At 40.3% G+C, this 24,457-nt stretch overlaps 1 protein-coding gene across 9 annotated transcripts in view; it reads left to right on the forward strand.

Annotated features, from left to right (window-relative positions):
* Nucleotides 1-494: 494 nt before the first annotated feature.
* The window catches only part of znf740b (zinc finger protein 740b), a 29,739-nt gene continuing 5,776 nt past the window's right edge, over nucleotides 495-24,457 (forward strand). Inside the window, exons 1-8 of one of the 9 annotated variants that reach the window (XM_061773772.1) lie at nucleotides 505-592; nucleotides 2,220-2,467; nucleotides 4,848-5,002; nucleotides 5,175-5,399; nucleotides 11,588-11,713; nucleotides 11,831-11,963; nucleotides 13,459-13,577; nucleotides 15,846-17,586. In XM_061773772.1, the coding sequence (XP_061629756.1) occupies nucleotides 4,916-5,002; nucleotides 5,175-5,399; nucleotides 11,588-11,713; nucleotides 11,831-11,963; nucleotides 13,459-13,577; nucleotides 15,846-16,022 (867 nt within the window). In that variant the 5' untranslated portion in view covers nucleotides 505-592; nucleotides 2,220-2,467; nucleotides 4,848-4,915 and the 3' untranslated portion in view covers nucleotides 16,023-17,586. The other 8 variants (XM_061773763.1, XM_061773803.1, XM_061773752.1 and 5 more) reach the window with 8 other exon arrangements.

Raw genomic sequence — 24,457 nt, forward strand, 5'->3', positions numbered from 1 at the left:
GAGGGCAACCGTAACTATGATGTGGCCCTCAAAGAAAAGTGCCTTACCCCTGAAATAATTAAGTAATCAATTAAAGACTAAAATAATTAATACATTATCCAACAAAACTTATATCTAAATTATCATTATTTCATTTAAAAACAATATATAGAAATATTGGAACGAGATAGATAAGTAGATTGATAGACAGCATAACAGTTGATGTGTCAGTTTAATCATAGCCACTAGATGTGATTAAAACCGTGACAGCAACCCATATACAGTAAAGTGCAGTATATTGTTGTAGTTTAGTTTACGCATCTACCATGTGGGTAGAAGCACACCAAATGCCGTGATGTCCTCCTAATGTACAATATATGCTTTGGCTCGATGAAAGTTTCAGAAACGCTGACTGTCCATTACAAATATTTTACCTCACCTCGTCACTCCCTTCCTAATATGGCCGCACATATAGACAATCACGTGGCCACGCCACGAGCCAATCAAAACCCTCCCCCGGGAAACACTTCCGGTAGCGTTTCCTGTCAGTGTTTGTAAACTGAGAAAAAAATTTGCGTCAAGTAATAACCTAGAAAACTGTAAAAATTAAAGGGTAAGTAGTCTTTCGTGGAGCATAGTTTACCCGTGTGTCTATTATCATTTCATCAGTGGGCTGTTTTCGGATTTGTGAAGGTCCTAGCACAGATTGCGGTAGTATTTTGTGTTCGGCTCTGAGCCTGCACGCCCTGTCTTGGTGTGTGCCTGGCTGCCTGTTGTTGTGGTGGGGGAGGGTGGGGGTCTCCGTCCTGCAAGAGTTCCCCCAAAACCGAACAACTAGCTAGCAAGCTAACTAGCCTTTTCGGTTTCATTCAGCGCGGACTCCGTCCTTTGGCGTCGCACTTTCCAAATCTGCCTTTAAAATAACAACTGACGACACAACCGTCTTTTTTGTACAGTTCCGTTTGGGTAAATATAAAGCCACCCTGTTTTCTGGTAAGTTGCTAGCTAGCAAACTTACACAGTTGTAAATGTGTCATGTTTGCTTTGGCAAAAATAATAATAATATTGCCAAATGCCACGAGCCAAAGACCATTGAATCTTAATCGGGATGGATTGTTCAGAATACATACTTCGTTTAGGAGACGCTTTTCCATTTGCTAATAATACGACATGTTTTAATGAAGCACGGTTTACACAAGATGGACTCATTATCAGACTCGTTCACGATTAAAACGGGAACTATCATGCATTAGGCAATATTCTTGACGATAATATAACATTACTGTTGAAAGAAAAATAGAAACTGGAATTTGTGAAAAGATTTTTAAGATAATGTGCTGCATTGGAGGAGGAGAGAGACCTCTTCTGGCCAAGCAACCACCTTCAGCTGCTGTAGCTCACTCATTCATTTTTGTGTGCGATTATACACTGTGGCCAAAACGTAAAATGTGAGTTGTGATTTTATGTTCAGTGTGGTTTTAAAATGTATTTCAGCTTAATAATCACCCTATTTGATCATTAGTTGTTTTTTTCTTGTATAACAGCAGCATTGTTAAACTTTACCATTTTTTGTAAGCAAACATGCATTTTGAACTGTGATACATTTTTTTCTACTTTTTCTTGTAACCCATCAGAGTGACTACAGAAAGCACACAAGCCATCAGTTATTTTTGCTTGACTTTCTGTGTTCAGTAGTCTTAATTACTTCACTATTATAGCAAAGCAAATTTATTTATATAGTGCATTTTATACACAAGGTGACTGAATGTGCTTTACATGATTAAAAGAAAAAAAACAGCTTATAAACATTTAAAAGAAAGGAAAAAATAAAAGTACAACTAAAACAGCGTACAGGGCAAGAAATATCATTTAAAAGTGGAAATGCTCTAAAAAGCATAAGAAAAAAGAATCATTTTTAAACTGGACTTAAAAACATTCACACATGGGGCTGACGTCACTTCTGTTGGCAACCTATTCCATTTTAAGTGCAGAATAATAGCTAATAGCTACTTCACCATGTTTGCTTTGAACTCTGTGTTCCACTATTTGACCTGCGTCTGTCGATCTCAGGGCCCTACTGGGTTTATATTAGCATTAATTTCATGTATTCAGGACCTAAACCATTTAGTGATTTATAGACTAGTAGCAGAACTTTAAACATCTATTATAAAGCTGACTGGGAGCCAGTGTAAAGACTTCAGAATTGGAGTAATATGCTCTGACTTCTTTGTTCTGTTCAGAACCCGAGCTGCAGCTGTTTAATGCTCTTTTGGGGGGGTCCAGTCAGAAGACCATTCCAATAGTCAAGTCTACTTGAGATAAAAGCATGGATGAGCTTCTCCTGGTCTGCTTGGCACATGCTTCACTCTGGATATGTTCTTCAGATGGTAGAAGGCAGTTTTAGTAATTGATTTGATATGACTGTTGTAAATCGGTCGGAATCTATCACACCACCAAGGTTTTTGGTTTTTAAAGAGAGTGACTCCAGGTATTTACTAACAGCAATCCTCTTTTCCTTATTGCCAAAACAATGATTTCAGTTTTGTTGTGGTTTAATTGAAGAAAGTTTTGGCTCATCCAGTTATTTATCTGTTTTAGACAGTGACGCCTCAATTGAACTATAGTCATCTGAAGACACTGTTAGATATAACTGGGTGTCATCTGCATAGCTATGATAGTCAAAATTAAAGTTATGTAGAATTTGACCCAATGGTAACATATACTGTATAGTAAGAATAAATTGTATGGACAACCCCAATTCCAATGAAGTTGGGATGTTGTGTTAAACATAAATAAAAACAGAATACAATGATTTGCAAATCATGTTCAACCTATATTTAATTAAATACACTACAAAGACAAGATATTTTATGTTCAAACTGATAAACTTTATTGTCTTTAGCAAATAATCATTAACTTAGAATTTTATGGCTACAAGGTTGGGACAGTTCCCATGTTCACCTGTTTGGAACATCCCACACATGAAGGGGATAATTGGGAACAGGTGGGTGCCATGATTGGGTATAAAAGGAGCTTCCCTGAATTGCTCAGTCATTCACAAGCAAAGATGGGGCGAGGTTCAACTCTTTGTGATCAAGTGTGTGAGAAAATAGTCGAACAGTTTAAGGACAATGTTCCTCAACGTACAATTGCGAGGAATTTAGGGATTTCATCATCTACGATCCCTCAACGTACAATTGCAAGGAATTGAGGGATTTCATCATCTACGGTCCATAATATCATCAAAAGGTTCAGATAATCTGGAGAAATCACTGCATGGAAGCGGCAAGTCCGAAAACCAACATTGAATGCCCGTGACCTTCGATCCCTCAGGCGGCACTGCATCAAAAACCGACATCAATGGTTAAAGGATATCACCACGTGGGCTCAAGAACATTTCAGAAAACCAATGTCAGTAAACACAGTTCAGCGCTACATCCGTAAGTGCAATTTGAAACTCTACTATGCAAAGCAAAAGCCATTTATCAACAACACCCAGAAACGCCGCCGCCTTCTCTGGGCCCGAGCTCATCTTAGATGGACTGATGAAAAGTGGAAAAGTGTTCTGTGGTCCGATGAGTCCACATTTCAAATTGTTTTTAGAAATTGTAGACGACGTGTCCTCCGGGCCAAAGAGGAAAAGAACCATCCGGACTGTTGTGGACGCAAAGTTCAAAAGCCAGCATCTGTGATGGTATGGGGTTGTGTTAGTGCCAATGGCATGGGTAACTTACACATCTGTGAAAGCACCATTAATGCTGAAATGTTAAATATATTTAACAGGTACATACAGGTTTTGGAGAAACATGCTGCCATCCAAGCAACGTCTTTTTCATGGACGGCCCTGCTTATTTCAGCAAGACAATGGCAAACCACATTCTGCAAGTGTTACAACGGCGTGGCTTCGTAGTAAAAGAGTGCAGGTACTAGACTGGTCTGCCCGCAGTCCAGACCTGTCTCCCATTGAAAATGTGTGGCGCATTATGAAGCGTAAAATACGACAACAGAGAGCCCGGACTGTTGAATGGCTGAAGCTGTACATCAAGCAAGAATGGGAAAGAATTCCACCTGCATAGTTTCAACAATTAGTGTCCTCAGTTCCTAAACATTTATTGAATGTTGTTAAAAGAAAAGGTGATGTAACACAGTGATAAACATGAACCTGTCCCAGCTTTTTTGGAACGTGTTGCAGCAATAAAATTCTAAGTTAATGATTATTTGCTAAAAAAAACAATCAAGTTTATCAATTTGAACATTAAATATCTTGTCTTTGTAGTGTATTCAATTAAATATAGGTTGAACATGATTTGCAAATCATTGTATTCTTCTTTTTTTATGTTTACCACAACGTCCCAACTTCATTGGAATTGGGGTTGTATGCTGTACAACAAGAAAAACAGTACAATCAATCAAAGAAAATATGCACGGCAATCGTTTGAGTGAGTAGGTAATCTTGAAGAGCTGAAGTTTGTATTATAGGGATGGCGGTACTCTGAACATGGTTCTCAAAAAGCATACCTTTTGGTTTTATTAAAAAGACTGTTACCAGATTGTTTTAGTTTTGACCCTCACATTAAAACTGACATATTTCTCATGCACAATTTTTGTTGTTAATATATCATGTAATGTCTGTCTGTGTTTGAGTACCTCTGAAATTCCTCTCATTGTGCTTGTTTTACTTGGCTGTTGTGCTTTCTGGTGACCCTCCAAACTTTCAGTTTGCATCAAGCCATTGGGGCTTTTATTTTTTGCCTGATAACCTTAAATCTCCTCCCTGTTGTGCGTGCTGAATTGGTGAACTTTCAAATGCAAGTGCAGTGCTTCTGATTGAAGTAAGTAGCTTTATGTTGTCATACCTCTACTTTCAGGCTTTGGCCTCCATGATTTGGGTGGGTGTGGTCTCCTGTGTTAGCCCTCACCCTGACTGAGGTCAGCTATGCCCCCCCCTCCCCCAAACACACACAAATTCAAAAGCACGGCGATGACACATTCAGGCAACTCTGTTCGAGACCATATGAAATGGGTCAGTGGAAGTCTCATCATCTGCAGAATAAGAATCATTTCAAGTTGTGTCCCCAGCCTGACAGTCCTGTCCTTTTCACATTTGCTTGCGTTGTTCACCCACTTTTGCACTCATATACTGTACATAAAAAGGAGTCCCAGGACCGTCCTTATGTTGCTATTTGTGTTGCTAGGCTTGCTTGCTGGGCTGTGAGGCGGTGCTGTCCAGCATGGCCCTGATGCAAGCCAACAACATTCCAGGTCAAAAAAAGATGATGTCATCATTGAGTCACGGGCACCGGGGGACTTCTGAGAGCAACCAAAGCCACTCGCACCACAGCCACCATGGACACCAAGGTCATCATTCACAAGCCAACAGCCACATGGGCCACATGTCTGCGGGGAGCTGTCCACCACTGGTGAGCTAAACCATTCTCTGGCAAAATTATGTAATGTATGGTTAAAAAAAAAAAAAAAACTTAACAATTAAGGTACAGTGTCACCTTGAGATGCAAGTTCAATTTGTGCAGTGAACACTTTCATATCTTAAACTTTTCTCAAATCGTCTTTCTTAGGGTTTGGAATTCTTGCCATTAGGCCTATTCGATACGTCACTCGTATCTACATAGGTTACGATTCGATTAAAAACGATATCTCTAAAGGCAGAACGATACGATTTGGTTCAGCATGGGAGCAATATGATTTGATTCGATTTGGTGCAGAAACAATGCAATAGTTAACATTTGTTGATGTAGACGTTAAAAATAAAGAACCTTAATTTGACTTGAATGACATTTGTCTAAACCTATTTTCAAACATAAAAGACTATGTAGCTCAGATAATTGTAAAAAAAATAAAATATCCATCCATCCATTTTCTGAGCCGCTTCTCCTAGCTAGGGTAATGGGTGTGCTAGAGCCTATCTTAGCTGACTGGGTGAGAGGCGGGGTACACCCTGACCTGGTCGCCAACCAATCACAGGGCATACATAGACAAACAACCATTCACATTCACACCTACAGACAATTTAGAGCCTTCAATTAACCTACCATGCATGTTTTTGGAATGTGGGAGGAAACTAGATTACCCGGAGAAAACGCACGCAAGCGCAGGGAGAACATGCAAACTCCACACAGGGGAGGTGGCCGGATTTGAACCCGGGTCCCCAGAACTGTGAGGCAGATGTGCTAACCCGTTTTCCATCGGGCCGCCTTTAACAAAATATATCTATAATTTTAAATATCAAATGAATGATTTAAATAGGCCGCAACTATTTAGATCGCAGAGAAAATAATCTGCAAAAACAAACAATACTTTAGCACCAAGGGGTTCCTAGCACACATTTCCATTCCAGCTACTGCCACTGCACTCACGCAACGCTTGCTTTTTGTTTTTTATAATCACACTGCTTGCTGAGTGTTGACTGACTTTTTTTAACTTTGTCGTGATGACAAGCTCAGCTCGACTGGCAATTTTTGTGTTAGCTCTGGGACATAACTGACTGTGTGTCCTCTCTGTACCGTAGTTTCTTTATGGGTTTGCACAGTACCAGCACTGGAACGTATAAGTGGACTGAATGGGTTCGAGAAGAAGCATTAGTCCGCTGAGGTATATAACCTGTGGGAAAGGCTGAGATTAACCCACCTTTGTCATATTGTCTGCATGTTTACAATCTGAGGCGCACATTTCGCTGCCTGCCCTGGTGTCGACAGCGGACATGAGATATCAGAATCATCTTTATTTACCAAGTATGTCCAAAAAACACACATGGAATTTGTGATCCGGTAATTGGATCCGCTCTAGTACGACAACAGACAGTCAATTGACAAAGAACACTTTGGAGACATAAAGACATTGAGAAAAACAGTCACTGAGCAATAAAGGGTTGCCAGTCATCTGGTTATCCCGGTACTTTTTTTTTTTTTTTGACAATTGTGCAAAAAGATGCAGAGTCCTCTAGCACTTCGAGCAGTTCGATTGACTAATATTACAATAGTCTGGTGCATTGACCATTGTGCAAAGGTCCACGAGACTTCAAGCGAGTAGTACGATAGAAATGTGACAACAAACTCAAGAGAAAAAGACAAAAAAATTGCCAGCATGTTTCAATGGAATTGTAGGTTAGGAGTTTAAGAAGTTGATTGCAAGAGGGAAGAGGCTGTTGGAATGTCTGCTAGTTCTCGTTTGCATTGATCGGGATGTGGAGGGTCCGAGAGGATTTTGCACGCTCTTGTCTTAGTTCTGGCAGCGTGCAAGTTCTCAAGGGTGGGTAGGGGGGTACCGACAATCCTTTCAGCAGTTTTGATTGTCCGTTGCAGTCGGAGTTTTTCCTTTTTTGTAGCAGCACCAAACCAGACTGTGATGGAAGAACACAGGACTGATTCGATGACCGCTGTGGAGAACTGCCTCAGCAGCTCCTGTGGCAGGCCGTGCTTTCTCAGAAGCCGCAGGAAGTACATCCTCTGCTGGGACCTTTTGAGGACGGAGTTGATCTTGATCGCCCACTTCAGGGCCTGAGAGACTGTAATTCCCAGGAACTTGAAGGTATAGACGGTTGACACAAAGCAGCTGGACAGCGTGAGGGGCAGCTGTGGCGAAGGATGCCTCCTGAAGTCCACGATCATCTCTACAGTCTTGAGCGTGTTCAGCTCCAGGTTGTGTCGGCCGCACCACAGCTCCAGCCGCTCCGCTTCCTGTCGATATGCAGACTTGTCACCGTCCTTGATGAGGCCGATGACAGTGGTGTCATCTGCAAACTTCAGGAGTTCGCCAGCCGGATGCGTTGAGGTGCAGTCGTTGACTGCATCATCCGCAGACCTGGTTGCTCGGTAGGCAAACTGGAGGGCGTCCAGCAGGGGGCCTGTGGCGCTCTTGATGTGATCCAGCATGAGACGTTCAAAGGACTTCATGACCACAGATGTCAAGGCGACAGGCCTGTAGTCATTTAGACCCAAGATTGCAGGTTTCTTGGGGACTGGAATGATGGTGGAGCGTTTGGATGGTACTTCGCAGAGTACCAGAGATCTATTGAAGATCTGAGTGAAGACTGGAGCGAGCTGGTTCACACAGACTTTGAGGCAGGGACACATGGTCTGGGCCTGCCGCTTTGTTAATCTTTTGTTGTTTGAAGATGCGTCTCACATCCTGTTCGTGGATGGTTAACGCAGAAGTCGGTGGTGTGATAGTGGTCTGTGGTGCAGCTGGGTGGGTGTGGGGTGTGAAAGTATCCTTTTCAAATCTGCAGTTGAAGGTATTCAAGTCGTTGGCTAGTGTGCTATTTTTCTCAGCTTGGGGGGATCGTCACTTGTAATTTGTCAGCGATTGGAATGCATGGTATGGTATGTAACGTGACGACGTATTAAATTTTTACAACTTCCGAGGGAAATGTAGTATCTGTGAACGCTACCTTACTATCGTTGTGACCATGAAAATAGCTCAACTACTAAAAAGCTATTTGATGTTGAAATAGTGACTTTATGGAGAAATGTAGTTGAAGTAGTTGTGTCACTCGTGCCCACCACTGCTTTTTTAGTTGTAAGCATAACATTACGTCTGAAAGCTCTCACGCTTGTTTTAAGAGAGGAAAACTGTATGCCCCGGGCAACCCATTCCTAGCCTTGCGATATCCTGTCCACAGCCCTAGAACCGATGTATCTAAGGATTCCTGCCGTAAACCGCGGCAAAAATATCAGCGTTTCGCTCCGAGTTGTTGTGTGTGTTAGTCCCCAATTAACACAAACACAGGAACGTTAACTGTTTATTAAGCGTAACCCCAGCGGCACGTTATGCAGCCAGTAGTTTACTACAGTGAACGTCAACGTGTATTTGGTTGACAGGTGAAGGGCTCGTTTTCACCAACCAACCAAACAGCAGCCGGGTTTACATGGAGACTTTTTTTGTCATTCCGATTTTTACATGGAGACGTTTTTGTCATTCCGATTGAAGATCTCTGGTCAGGTGTTTACATGTGATGTTATCTATTCCGATCAAGTGTATACATGTGCACTACATTTAATTGGAACAGCCGTGTGACATGCACACTTTGGCGTGGAGGTCTTTTATCAAGATGGGGGTCCGTCATCTATTCAGCACAGTGAAGGATTATTTATATTATTATTTATACATTTATTTTAAAAAAACAAAGTTTGATAAAAAGAACATAAGTAGTTAAAAACAACCTTTCTGTCGCATACGAGCTCCGTCAGGAGCCGGCATATTTACGCTGTCCATAAACTATGATGTCACATTTACGTCGAGACGAAGCATGAGCAGACAGAACTTTTCCTGGCTCTATTCCAAATAATGGTATACATGGCAATAATTTGCTTCTGATCGGTTTAGCAAAAGGAATAGTCCACCCCTGTGAAACGAATGAAATTCCATTCAGATTCAGCCCGTTTCTTCCGATTGAGGTGTTTATATGGAGCATTTTCATTAGGTTTAGGCTTCTAAACCAATTATAATCGGAATAGAAGGCTCCTTGTAAACCAGGCTAGTCTAACAGCTCTTTAGTTTTTATTTGAGACTCAGGGGGATCCGTATTACAGAGTAAAGAAAAACAATTAATAGAGAAAGAAGAAAGGAAATTATAATAACAATAATAATGACAACAATACTGAGGCCTTATTTTTCATGATTTCAGAGGCATTAAAAAAAACAACAACATTCTTGTTTATCGTGATAGTTTTTGGGAAAATATATCTTCTTAAAAAAATTTAGCGTGACGGACCTATTCCCAACACTAGTCTTTCCCCATTGAAATGACTGGAAAAGCCATGGAACGGATGTTCCAGCCTCCCATGAAAACCCAACAAATTATTTTGGTTTTGTTAATTAGTAAAATGGCTCTCTATAATATTTTACTTTAGAAAAGCATGCGGTTGTGACTTCATGAAATAGAATTAAAAACAATTAAACCATTTTTGTCACACTTTTAATCAGTTGAATGGCAATTATGCTGCTTTTCTGGTCTTGGCCACCTGGGGCCAGTATAAGACAGACAGATGGATATACTGTACATGGAGACAGTCTCAGTTCCTCATTCTCAGTTCTTTGTTCAAATATCCGTTGCTTAAAGGATTATAAATTACAGTGGGTCCTCGGTTTATGACTGTACCAATACCGCCTTTTGAGGTTTTGAACGAGGCACAAGGAATTAGTTTGTGCAGTGATGTAAGAATAGGTGGGCATGCAGCACAAGCAAGCATGCTCAGTTACCACCGTGTCTACTGTTTTTCATTTTATTTAAAGGTCCCGTATTTTGCCAAACCAACATTTTCTAGCATTTGGGATGTAGTATTGTCTCTATGGTGCCTCAGTAAACGTGAAATATGAATTACAATCGTTCACATATTCCTGAGTTTTTCTGCCAAGGGGCCTGAAATCAGGTCATTCGAATTTCTCGAGCTTATCTACGTCATTAATGAAGATCTTTGGCTTCCCTTTCCGCTCCCGAGCCAGCGCTGTCAACATAACAAACACACTTGTGCTCTCACAAGCGTGTCTTCTACACAGAGACAACCAATCAGAGGAAAGGGGGCGGTCTCAGCCAAATTTGGACAAAGCGGATACAAAACTTGGTCAAACAGAAGTAGCTGTCAGAGGGGCCTTTTCTGGACACTCGTATGACAAAACCAATGTCTTCTTTTTTAATGAAATTTACACTTTTATACTACGTCCATGTTATAGAGTCACTCGAGGGAGGTCTAAATAGCCCAAATATGGGACCTTTAAACATTTTTTAAAGAAATATACCTTACAGCTGTGTTAGCATCTTTTAGTAATTGACTACTGCATGGTCTGACTTGAGTACAAATTGGGGTTACATCGCCGCCCATAGGAGCGGAACTCTGCATCCTCGGTTGGTTTTGCCTTCATTTGAAAAATAACAATTTGACAGGCATGCATCAGAAATGTTATTACTTGGGGTATAACAGTACATGTACTCCGTACCATACTGAGTTTCCACACTCAACATATTAGGGAAGGGACTTTCCTAAAAAGAAGAGATCCGTTTAAAGATATCAGTGAAACTTTGTAGCTATATTTTGTGCATTTGTGATTTAGTTTTACTATACAATATTAATTTTTGTCCTGTTAGTCTTCAGTTTCTTAAGGTACTTTAAACATGTATGCATGTGTAGTCATGTTTAACATTATACACCCCTTTTTGAGGGACTAATTTTGAACACTCCATTATTCTTTGTTTTTAACTTTTAAAGTCAGTTGTAACTTGGTGACAGTTGGAAAATGGGGGTCCCAGGTTAACTACATTTGCTAGAAGCTACCGAGATCCTCTAAATGGTGCAATAGATTGAGGTACCTTAATTTTTTTTCCTGATATCAGGAATTTAAATAATTTTCAAAATGTAAAGAACATGGTCAATAATTTCGTTTCATTTTAACCTCTGAGCATTCTGCATGCAAAACACTAATGCACTGTTTTGATTGACACAGTCCAAAGTGAATCGCTATTGTCTTTGAAAAAGCACTTTGTGATACAGCTTTTGTATTGGATCGCACTAGATGTTTCAGGTGTACCTAATGGTTTGGTGGATGAGGTGCTGTTGCAGTGAAGCCTAATTTGTGTTTTCATTTTCTCTCCAAGCTGATCCAAAAGGATGGTGATTACCACACATCGAGAATATTGGATGGGAAAAACATGCATACTAGCCAAAGTATGCACATCAAGAAAAAGCACAAAAAATCTGTTAAAGTTAAGGAGGAAGTGCGGGTATGTTGGACTGTTGAGCATACACATAAATGCACAATACTATGGCACAAAATGAATAATTCATGACTGCATGGACTTGGAATGGGGTAAAGATATTAATTTTGTCATCCTTTGTAGCCTTTATTGCAGCAGCTCGACATGGATGACGATGACAGTGGTCTGAAAATCCAGAAGAATTTCATCTGTGACCACTGCTACGGAGCTTTCCGGAGCAGCTACCACCTCAAGCGACACATACTCACACATACAGGTGAGGAGCAACAACCTGCATCTTGTTTGCATTTTCACTTCCCCAAAATGTTCCCACATACTTGACAGCACATAATTATCCAAAAGTATTGATAAGATGCAAAGTTAAGACTCAGGTGTTTTTTCTGGATCAATTAATTGATTGAGACATTGTTTCCAGACCTTTATTAAAGGTCAGATGACAAAGATATTATGCGGTCAGTTAAAATTTATATTTGCATTGTTTATATGTTATGTAACACATGCACAAAACTTCCAGCAAATTTTCAACCATAGTTTAGCTAAAAAGGAGGTTTTTATGACGCATATTGAGTCCTCCCCGAACATACCCGAAGCTCAAGACACCGGGGTGTGGTTACGCTATCCGCCGCAAGGGCTACCAGAAGCTTTCTGCTCAGCCTTTCTCAAAACACGCCAGTTCGAAGTGATCAGCACAGTTTGGAATGTTTGTTAGGCACCCATAGCTGACCACGTTTCTTCCCCTGTCGAGTGACTTTCACTAGCCACTGGTCACGTATTCCTTCTTCACTTGGAAAGCCAAAAAAAAAACCCTTGCTGCTGCCTGAACCATTTGTACAACCAAATGCCACACAATAAACCATCGTGACATCGTTAAATCATACGACAACAAATATACAAGGACGGGAGCAACAGCATGGAACAATAGCACACAACGGCGAATGAACAGGATGTTTGGCTCGTGTGACATCACAACGCCAGAAAGAGACGAAGACCAGAAGGTGCGGGATGCAAAAAGCAGAAGGCGCATTCTGCATCATATTTATCGATTTAACTGCTGTATATCTGCCATATAATCACTTCGAAATGGCAGTGGTGGTTTGTAAAGGGGTTCTAGAGTTAGTTAAGAAATTTTTTTTTAAATCTTTGTCCTCTGACCTTTAAGCCAAGGCACATATTTTACGTTAGAGAAATTTCACAGCACTCCACCTAACAAAAATGACACAATATGTATGTATAGCGGTGCCTTGAGATGCAAGTTTAATGCGTGCTGTGACCATGCTCCTACCTCAAAACACTCATATCTTTCCCCTTTGAAATTAATGGAAAGGCGTTAATCCTTTCCAGCGTCCCATAAAATCAATGTAAAGGTTTTTTTTTTTAAATACAAAAAATAGCACCCTATATGTTGTACTTACATCCAGTAGGGGCAAAATTAAATAGAATGCAAAAAATATTAAAGTTTTTGCTTCAATCAATGGACATTGTGCTGCTCCTTCTGGTGTGTGCACCTTGGCCACCAGGGGGCGATATAATACAAATATACATGGAGGTCTCAGTTCTTCAGTGAGTCGCAGTAATGTCAGTTGTTCTTAGCTTTTATTATTTACAAATTTTAAGGTAGACCCCTTGAGTTAAATGGAAACATCATGAAAAAACAGTAAAATCATGTTTCAAAAGGTGACAATTTCATTGCTCAATGTGCAGTCAGTCCTGATAAATGTTTGCAAGTAAGTCTGCCTCGTCGACGTCCGCAGGGGAAAAGCCTTACGCTTGTGACAGCTGTGACATGCGCTTCATTCAGCGTTACCACCTGGACCGACACAAGCGGGTGCACAGTGGCGAGAAGCCGTACCAGTGCGATCGTTGCAATCAGGTAAGTCCGATTTACCGGCCACAACTTTAGGTCCCCCTGCACCGGGTAATATGCGCCAATGTGTGAACTGTATCAAATTTTCTGAATTTGCAAAGATAATAATGCTCAGTTTTGATTGACACTAGGATATCCATAAATATGTTTAATATAGTGGTTGGTGTGTGTGTGTGTGTGTGTGTGTGTATGTGTATATATATATATATATATATATATATATATATATATATATAAAAACAATGGGCAATAGCAATCTTTAAACAATCCCATTTCATATTTTTCCTCTGAACGGTCAGAGCAAAAAACAAAGCACATTTGTAGCAATCTGCATAAATTAATACAGGTAGATGCGGCACGATGGCCGACTGGTTAGAGCGGCAGCCTCACAGTTCTGAGGACCCGGGTTCAATCCCCGGCCCCGCCTGTGTGGAGTTTGCATGTTCTCCCCGTGCCTGCGTGGGTTTTCTCCGGGCACTCCTGTTTCCTCGCGCATCCCAAAAACATGCATTAATTGAAGACTCTAAATTGCCCGTAGGTGTGAAGGTGGGTGCGAATGGTTGTTTGTTTGTATGTGCCCTGCGATTGGCTGGCAACCAGCTCAGGGTGTACCCCGCCTCCTGCCCAATGAGAGCTGGGATAGGCTCCAGCACGCCCGCGACCCAAGTGAGGAAAACGGCTCAGAAAATGGATGGATGGATGGTAGAGGTAGATGTTTTATCCCTTAAAATATATTTCATAATTTTGTAAGTCACTGTAACATTATGCAAAGTTTGAACATTAACACAGTGCCTTATAGAAACATTAAAAAACTGTACTTAAATGAGTCAATTACAAATAAAAGTTGTACCAAAATAGATGTTTGAAGATAAAAAATTCTAAATGATTAAATTCATATGTATTATACTCATAAGTTAAATAGAACTGAACTGTACTGAACAAATGCACTGTACTGGATTCAAAAAAAATAAATGTTAAAGCCACTGTAATTTTAAGGAGCTAACTCACTGCCAGAGACGTCGCAGCGACTGTTGAGGCTGATCAGTCGCGGCGACCCGGGAGGCCAAAATATTGCTTGCACTCTCACCAGGACGATGTCTCCGAGATTTCTCCAGACAAGGTGGCAACCAATTGACCCGGAAGTCGCTGATATATGTACCATTATATCGCGTATATGTTTTCTTTGTATGTGTTTTCAAATATGGTAATGGGAAGTTAATATTGATTGACTGATAGCCTACAAAGAGTGAGACATTGGTTTCCCTGTGTAACTTATGTATGCAGATACACAGGCTTAATAACAGCTCGCAATTTAGACGAAACCATTTACACTTTTAACATTGGGCTTTGCAATTAGTTAGTTTAATCTTGATTTCAATAGTGGCATGTCCCAATTACAAAAACATTATAATCGAAGAAAAACGGGTATAAGTATTTTATAACTCTTAAATGGGTGACAGGTCCTGAAGTTTCGTCAGTGGCCCTGCGCTCAGCCATCGGGGCGTGAGGCCTCTGACTCAGTTTAAAAAAAAAAAAAAAAAAAGAAAGAAAAAAACTTTATAGTGCAAAATGTTTGGAATCTGGAAACCGGTGTACTTTGCAGTGTGCACACCAGCTTATGTGCAGCCTTATATATTTTGGTCTCCGTGATGTCACCGAGGCATGCTTGAGACTTAAAGAAATGTCTCCAAAAGGGCTGGGAAAAAAAAATCAACCATGTTTGAATTCACCACGACTCCCTTGTGACCTAGCTAGTCTCTAGGAGACGTTGCGTACAGTTTGAACCTTTTAATAAAGGGATTCTTTCACGTACTTCTGGAGAAAGCCCGCGCACCACTCGTGGTACTTGTACCACACTTTTAAGAATCACTACTTATTAAGTTGGTTAAGTCCCCACTGAAGCCCCAGGTACCAAATGACTTGCCCCCCACGGTCAACCACCCATTCTGTACCAACTCAAGAAAGCCATTTTATTGTGTCTCAACGCACGGTAAGTCATTATAAACACGGCAATGTGCACTTCGTCTAGTTCTGTGTGAAGACACAAGTAGATAAATGCCAATTCTAAATCTGTCTAATCCAATTTTGCAGCATTGAGTTCAACACAGAAAAAACGCACGATTGCCATCACTCAAACTGAGCATTTTTATTGAATTCATCCAGTTCTCATTGGACCTCATTAGATTGTAACTAATGTTGTGACCAGTGTGTGTTAACATGTGGAAAGGTAGCAGAACCACGACTGACAGCCATCTTTTTCTACTTGGCCCCCAGACCTTCTCACGGACAGACAGGCTGCTGAGGCACCGGCGCTTGTGTACCGCCGGGATCAGCAAAGACGACAACCAGTCGTGTTGCGATAGTCGCTCATCTGCTTACTCGCAGGGCACATCTGGCCACACGGCTTCCTGGAGCCCCTTACAGTCTTCCAACAGCCGCCTGACTGTTTGACCCCTAAACCCTTGTTCCCCACAAAGACCTAATGGACAGTTGGTGACTCAGTAACATTGATGCGCAACATCACTGAAACCTAAACACAATTTAGATTACACAACTAGCTAAAACAAGCAGACTTAAGTTAGTTTGATCATGGATTTTTGTATCTTTTTATCTTCGTTGTTGAGATCAGAGGGCAAAGACGTTGTCATCTCTCAACAAGGCTCTCTCTTCACATTACGATGGCAATAAGTGGATGATATGCACTCACATCTTATCACAGTGAAGACTTGAATAGCACTGCTGCCATGGGATACACTTGAGGTGTTTTTGACAGTATTGGCTGCTGCACGTCTTTGATTGTCCTGCTGAGTCCAGAAATCAAGCCCTGCTTCTCCAATTGGACTTTTGGATTTCTGTCGAGGTCACGAGCAACACAGATTGTTTTGTAACTGTTTTTCCATCACACAAGATTCCATTACCTTGCGTTAGCGATTAGCAGCCCATATAATACTGTAGGTTTTGTGTTGTAGTTGAAAATCGATGTACATTTTAATCTGTACAAATTTAAGGGAATTGTTACAATAAGATTTTCAACATATTAAAAAAAAAAAAACAATTCCAATGGCAAAACTAAAAGGCTCATGATCGAATCCAAATGTGCATTTAATCCTCCTCTTTGTTTTTACTTTTTAATTCTGCTATTTTTCTTTGTCATTGTAACCTCCATTCTGCTCCAGTTCAGGTTGTGGATGGATGTGTCTGTTTGTCTTGTTTTTGGATCGATGTTCCAGCTCAGTCGTTCATTCGTTTCGGACATTTTGTGGGACGTGGGCCGGGCCAACTGTTCAAGTTGAGCTGTTAGGTTGTAGTTTTAGTCTGAGACCAGGAAGCTCTTGCCACCGTCTCAACCTGATTGAATGTGAAGACACTGTGCCATGCCCTTTATGTCTAGTTTGAAACAGTTTAGCATCTTCAGTGAAGATGATGTGGCATTTTTTTTTTAATTGACAACATCCTACATTATATCCTGTTGAGGTTTGTGTTTGGTTCAATCTGTAAACACTGAACTGAAGCAATTAGTTCAGTTGTAGGACACATATTTTTGTATGATTTTTCTCTCTTGACAGAACTTTTTTTTTTTCTTCTTTCTATTAGAAGCGTAGTTGTGTTGCTGTTTTTAGACTACACGAAAAGTGTCGGGGGCCCATCGTGCCGTCTGCTCATTAAGTTAATATATATATATTTAAATTGTATTAGAAGTAGAAAACTTAATGTGTGGGACCTACATTCCAAAAAAATCCAAATATTTACAAATGTGTGAAGTGTAGTCTGACTTGTGAGGTTTGAAGCTGAATCACCCTTTGATTTGCAAATAGAATTATGAAGCGGCCACTTCTTAACCTCTAGTACATGAGCCAGGATTGTCATATTTTTTAATTTTTCTGCATTTATATAAATGTATAAACCCCACCTTAACTAGTCATTTCAAGGTTGAAATGGTGTACTTTTTATGCTGATTATACTGCATTGTGCATGGAATCTTAGGGCCCTAAGTCTCAATAAAACTATTAATTCATTTTGTAATCAATGCATGCTATATTCACTTGTTTAATAGGTCACTGATTTTTTTTACTTTTTAAAACCACACATTCAGTAGAACAATATTTTGAGTATTATTTTGAAATGGTAACTGATAGTGTTCCGTTGTGGTTCAGTTCCCACTCAGTGACTGTGTGAATGTGAATGTGAATGGAAATGGTTGTCTGTCCCCTGGCAACCATCCAGTGTGGATTCTCCCCTTCGTATGAAATCGACTGGGACAGGCAACAGTGCCTTGCGACCTTTCAACAGGATAATAGAAAATTGATGGATTTATGCGTAGTTTTCAAATAAATTGTAATACTTTGTTATTCACTAGTTTGAACCTTGCACTACAATTGTGCATAAGAACAATTATTGATACACGATATGACATGCTACTGATTCTTGATAAGATACTTAATTAATTTCCCCTTAAATGTACAATGCTGTCAAAGAATATGTAAGGATCAGCTGTTCAACTATGGAAAGCAATATCAGTTTGTGTCACAAGAGGGGAGTGTGTCTTTGGTTATTGTGTGTGGGCTGGACTCCGGTGACGTCAGGAATGCGGACATGGCAGTTAGGCAGTATAGCAGTATGACCATTACTTCCAAAGAGTCAACTTTTCCCCCAACATTGAAAGAAGTATTGGTCAGTAAGACTCATTTTGCTAAACATACTCGGCAGATGATATTTGATTCCTGAAAGGGAAAGAAAGACCATTGCTCCAGCCTCCATCCTTCTTCTTGCATGGGTTTTTGGCCTTGTCAGCGCAGCTCGTAGCCTTTAGCACCTTACTCTTAGCTATTGACCAGTTATTTAATTAAAGCATTAGGTTAGGCTGAATGAGATCAGCCTGAAGGCTGCCGGGAGTGTGCACTCTCCCCCCCATGGGAGACATCCTCTCCCTCCGTCGTCTGATTTACAGCACCCACAGGCCCCCGGCACTTAACAATGGACCTCTTTAAGTGAGGGAGATGGGGAGGAGATCAGAAAGGGGGTTATAACACTTCATCTTCATACACAAAGTGCAGAAATCATCCAGGTCCGAAATCATCTCCGCGAGACAGAGCGATCATGGAGTCGGTCCAGTGGTAAAATGTACGAGTGCTGCCTTGTGTGCAGGCAGGAGGAGACTGATAGCCGGCTCTCTACCTGCTCACCTCTCCTGTCAGAGATGTAAAAAATGGGCCCTTCAAAGAGAAATTCCACCCACGGCAAGTAAATCTCAGCTGAGTGGAAACAGTGGGGCTCTGACTCTGTCTGTGTGGTTGTGTGTGTGTGTGTGTGTCAGATTCGCAGAAACAAGCCCCTCTCAGCACCACATCTATTTGAATGCGCCCCCATAAAATGGATCACAAAGATGCAGATGACTGAAAGCATCCCAGTCATAGCTGCGACTATCTCCCTTGCCCAAGGTGCGGGGCAACCTTTTCATCGAGAGCTTTGATTAATCGTAGAGTATGTGGTTGGAGCACGCATCCATCAGCCCTGTGACAGCTCACCTCGCTGTGTTAATTAGTGATGATATTTAAGCTCCTCCATTCTGCTTATCATTAAAATTTCAATTTCCCTGTGTGGGTTTCCCAGAGTTCCCTTCGCACCTCACAGTCTAAAATCCAAACAAACACACACATGAAATGTCATTGCAATACAACAGCCGTTTTTTTTTTTTCCACAACTGCTGAAATAGTTGAAAGCCTTCCCTCCAACATGTGGTTTGCATTTTATTGTCAAGGCATTCTGCATGAATGCAAAGAAAATTAGCTGCCACAGTAATTTAAAATTCCTGAGAGATTTTTCATAAACTCTTGTCAAACCTTCAGCACAAAGAGTGTGAATGCATTATTTATTTACGATTACCAAATATTGTAATATTCTCTAATACTCTGGGTTATTATTCAGAGATCAATTATGGATGCGGTTCAATTGTGGCCCACATTATAACCAAAGGCGCAAAGCACGAGCTATTCACTGGTACAATATTAGAGCACAGTCAAGTAAGAACGTGTCTTTGTAAAACGCTGCTATTTGCATCATGTTGACTGCATAGCTTAGTTTGCAGTATATGTTGTGTTTCAGCAAGGCGCGTTTATCTAAAGACGCTTCAGAGTGAATTCAAAAATACATTTCATGTTTGGAGATTATTGCTGTGCAAAGACTGAGGACTATGTAGTCCTCAATTGTGGACCAGCTAGCATTAAACTGTTTTTCACCATTTCAGTTTTCCTGATTTTTGGCCATGGCTAAAACGGTGCCTAGTGACGCACTTCGGCTCGGCCATGTATCTCCCCTCCCCCACCATTTAAGAATTTAGGAGCCATCGTTTGCATCAGTGGTTAACCTGCGCAATTGCGAGTTACTTAGACCTTCTGCGCCCCGTCCGACACGGCCGAAAGCGACTGAAGTAGACCATCACAAAAATATAAGTCAGTGCGCTTTTGATTGAATGTTGAATGCCCTGCGACAACCAGGTGGGAAGTATTCCAGCCCCCGCAGACTTTAAGTGAAAATGTTTTCGCAGGTCAAACATGTAAAGACATGTAGGCATAATAAAGATATGTGGTATTTTATTGACGGTCATAAGATGAGAGGAGGCGTGGTTTCAGCATATTCAGTGGACATACCCTCAGCATCAGAGAGCGGAGACCACAGCTTAATCTTTTCATGATTTTGAAGCCTCACTTTATAAAAGTGATTTATTTAATTAAATGTTTTTTTTTTAACCATTAAAATTTGGCAGGGTTAGTAACACTCATTTCTGTGTCAAATTAAGACATTTAGTTTCACTTTACAGGGACTTTAAAGAGCTGTTAGTCCAAAGATATTTAGTTTTATGATTATACTTGTATACGCAAACATAATAAATATATTTGAAATAAAACTGTAGACTTTCTTCTTTTAATGTAGACTCATCGGTTTCCCCCCAAAATATAATTCAGTTACCATTTAGGGATTACATTTTATGCAAAGTACGTCAATCTTTGGAGGTTCAAAATTATTTGGAAAAAGATGCATAACCATAACTTATAATAATGGGATGAAGTCCTTTTCTGTCAAAAACCTCCTGAATTCTAAGACCTTGGACATCACCAAATGTAATTTTTTTCCACCCCACAGGTGCTTTGCTTGGCCTTCACTGTTGTCATCTTGACCTGCTGCTTTTAAGCAGTGCTTCCTGCTTTCACTTTTTTCTTCAGTAAGTGAAAAACATGCTCTATTGGCTTGAGATCAGGCCAGTGACTTGGTCATTGAAAAATATTCCGTCCATCGGTTTAAAAAACAAAAAGTCTTGAGTTGCTCTGTCTGTTTTGTTCATCATTCATTTTGATCCTATAATTTTCCCCCATTCCCAGTGAAAGTTAATCGTTTTGTTGTTGTTTTTTAAACATTTCCAATAGTTTGCTGCTGATTGTAAACCGCGTAAACATGAACTGTATCATAGAGGCTCCAGAATATTCTCAAATTCTGTTGGGGTTGTGAAGTCTTTTGTTTATTTATTTTTTTTAAGAAAAGCACTTTAAACTTAAGTTTATGGAAAGAAAATAAATGGAATAATCTTCAGTGGCCTGAACTCAACCCACTAATTTGTTTCCACTAACTGAAAACAACGCTGATGGCAGCAACATCCAAAAACAAGCAGTGAGTGAGTGATGAGCTCACAATATGTTTCATGGTCTAGGATTAGAAATAATGCATGGTTATACCTGTATTTGTGTCAAATGTCTAAATTTATATTGCTGCAGAAACTTGAAATATTCTGCACACAATCAATTTTTTAATCTCTTAATCTAAAATGTCTACAATCCAATCACATCTGAATTGTTGAATTCAAATCTACTATGGTGCTGTTTAAAAGCAAAATCATAATCACGTGTTCAAATACTTCTGGATGTAGCTTTACAATACAATGAAAATAGGGTACAAACATACTCATTTTTAAACATCTTAATCAATTTTTATAATGTGAGAGTCCTCATACATGACGAGGAAAAAAAATTGCCTGATTGGGAGCCGATTTGTTGTCTTTTTTTCTGTTAAAGCTGCATGTGATTGATCAAACTGTGTGGCCGCGTCTGTGTGTCCACACTAAGCAGAATGAGGTGGGGGGGTGACAGACGCACCACAGTAAGCACACAAACTGGAGTGAGGGAGACACATGAGAGTGCAAGAGAGCATTGCTATGTGGTCCGACACTTCACGCAGCTAAAGTGAACATCAAATTTGGACACATTTTAAAATTAATAATTCAAGGCCACAGTGTGAAATTTGAAAATTTTTAATTTCATATCAAGGAGACTCCACAAACAACCCACATCAGGCATCTGCGGACTGTTCCCCCTCAACAAGCAATGGAACTGCTGTTACGTCCACGTGTATTTACTACAACTCCTACAGTAACTCAACAAAGTACAAAAATATTACACCTTTTTGATGGTTCTTTGTGTTTGTATTGTGTAGTACTCTTGAGTATTTGAATGAATAAAGCCACCCACTTTTCAAGTGAGCAAAAGTATTGGAACAGACATTGTTAAATTAACTTAATGTGAATAACATTTCATATTTGGTGGCATAACCCTTACTTGCAATAACTGCATCAAGCCTGTGACCTGTTGACTTCACCAGACTGTTGCATCCTTCATTTGAAATGCTTTTCCAGGCCTTTACTGCAGCCTCTTTCAGTTCTTGTTTGTTTCTGGGAGTTTTTTTCTTCAGTTTCCTCTTCAGGAGGTAAAATGCATGCTCTATTGGGTTAAGGTCCGGTGAGTGACTTGGCCAGTCTAAGACCTTCCACTCTTTCCCCCTGATGAAGTCATTTGTTGTGTTGGCTGTGTGTTTTGGGTCATTGTCTTGTTGCATGATGAAGCTTCTCCCGATTAGTTCGGATGCATTTTTCTGTAAATTGCTAGAAAAAATGGTTTTGGAGACTTCAGAATTCATTCTGCCACTACCATCATGAGTTACATCATCAATAAGGACTAGTGAGCCTATTCCAGAAGCAGCCACGCAAGCCCAAGCCATGATATTAGCTCCACCAAGCTTCACAGATGAGCTCGTGTGTTATGGATCATAAGCAGATCCTTTCTTTCTCCATACTTTGGCCTTTCCATCACTCTGGTAGAGATTAATCTTGGTCTCATCAATTCATAAAACTTTGTTCCAAAACATTTGTGGCTCAGCTCTGTACTTCTTTGCAAAATCCAATCTGGCCTTCCGATTCTTTTTGCTGATGAGTGGTTTGCATCTTGTGGTATTGCCTGTATATGTTTTCTGTCAAAGTCTTCTTCGAACAGTGGATTGTGATACCTTCACCCCTGCCCTGTGGAGGTTGGCAGTGATGTCACTGACTATTGTCTTTGGGTGTTTCTTCACAGCTCTCACAATGTTTCTGTCATCAACTGCTGTTGATACCCTTGGCCGACCTGTTCGATGTCTGTTGCTAAGTACACTAGTAGTTGTTGTTTTTTTTTTTTTTCGGGACATTCCAAATTGTTGTATTGGCTATGCCCAATGTTTGTGCAATAGCTCTGATCGATTTTCCCTCTTCTCTCAGCTTCAAAATGGTTTGCTTTTCTCCCATAGACAGCTCTCTGGACTTCATGTTTGCTTAACAGCAAATGCAGTTTTCACAGGTGAAAGCCAAAGACAAGCACTATCTAATGTTTAAGCAATCAATCCAAAAGGCAACACCTAAGCAACAAGAAACACCCATCAGTCACGTTCCAATACTTTAGCTCATTTGAAAAGTGGGTGGTTTCAAACAAAAGGTGCTATGTCCAGAGTTGTTTAACACATCTAGATGTAAATACCATGAATTAATAGCTGGAATTCAGAACTTTTTTCTCATATTCATCTTTTGATCTGAAACCCAAATGCCTTCAGTATACAACAAAAACAAAGGAATTGACCTGACCGTTCCAATAGTTTTGCAGTATGTCTACCACCGCCACCACGTCTATTTTAGAATCAGCTTACCTGTTGAAATGATACTTACAGCCGGCATAAGCAATTAACCTAACATTAAAAAAAAATTGTCTGGCACTTCACATAGTCAAGGTACGGCTGTAGAGAAGAAGACTCAAGTCATTGACCCTGTTTTCTCAATCGCTCTGTGTTGGTCAAATGACATCAGGGTATTTTTTTCTAGTGTTGCATTTGGTGATCGCTTGACCTTCGGCCAACCGGAAGTACGTGTGACGTCATTGTGACGGGGGAGTGGACCAATTACCCGTACAGCATTTGTGTACTTAAATCGCTTAAAGGGATGGCTGCCTGACATCAAGGTTGAAATATGAAAAACATTGTCATTTTATGCATCTGGTTCTCACACTTTTTCAAATAGTTTAACTCGGCCACATACTGTATAACTGTAAATTACGTGTACGTGTCATTCCCTTTTGGATGGCAAAGAAGTAATCACAAGCCCACTTTTAACACAGCCCTACTTGCATATTGATTAGAATATAATTTTTTTTAAAACACATAAAAAAAAAAAAAAACATTTGTCTGGTGTTTGAAATATGAACTTTCGTAATAATAATGTTTGAGGCAGATGTTTTGCACGGTAGCTACTTAACGCTTCATATTATTGACAAAAAAAATTTAACTGTCATGAGTCAAGACACTCATTACAGAGGAAACAGACCATTATATTGCATGTGCATTTTTTTTTAAGTCCCTGTAAAGTGAAAGTAAACGTCCTCTAAATCTGACACACCACAGAGAAGAGGGTTAATAGCAACCCTAGCAAATTTGAATGAGGAAAACTATCACTAAGTCTATAAAAGGAGGTTTCAAAATCATGGAAAATCAAGTTGTTGTCTCTGCTGTTGAACGGTGTGGGCATGTCAACTGAATGGCCTGAA

This window comes from Phyllopteryx taeniolatus, chromosome 1, assembly GCF_024500385.1.
Source record: "Phyllopteryx taeniolatus isolate TA_2022b chromosome 1, UOR_Ptae_1.2, whole genome shotgun sequence".
NCBI classification, from domain to species: domain Eukaryota; kingdom Metazoa; phylum Chordata; class Actinopteri; order Syngnathiformes; family Syngnathidae; genus Phyllopteryx; species Phyllopteryx taeniolatus.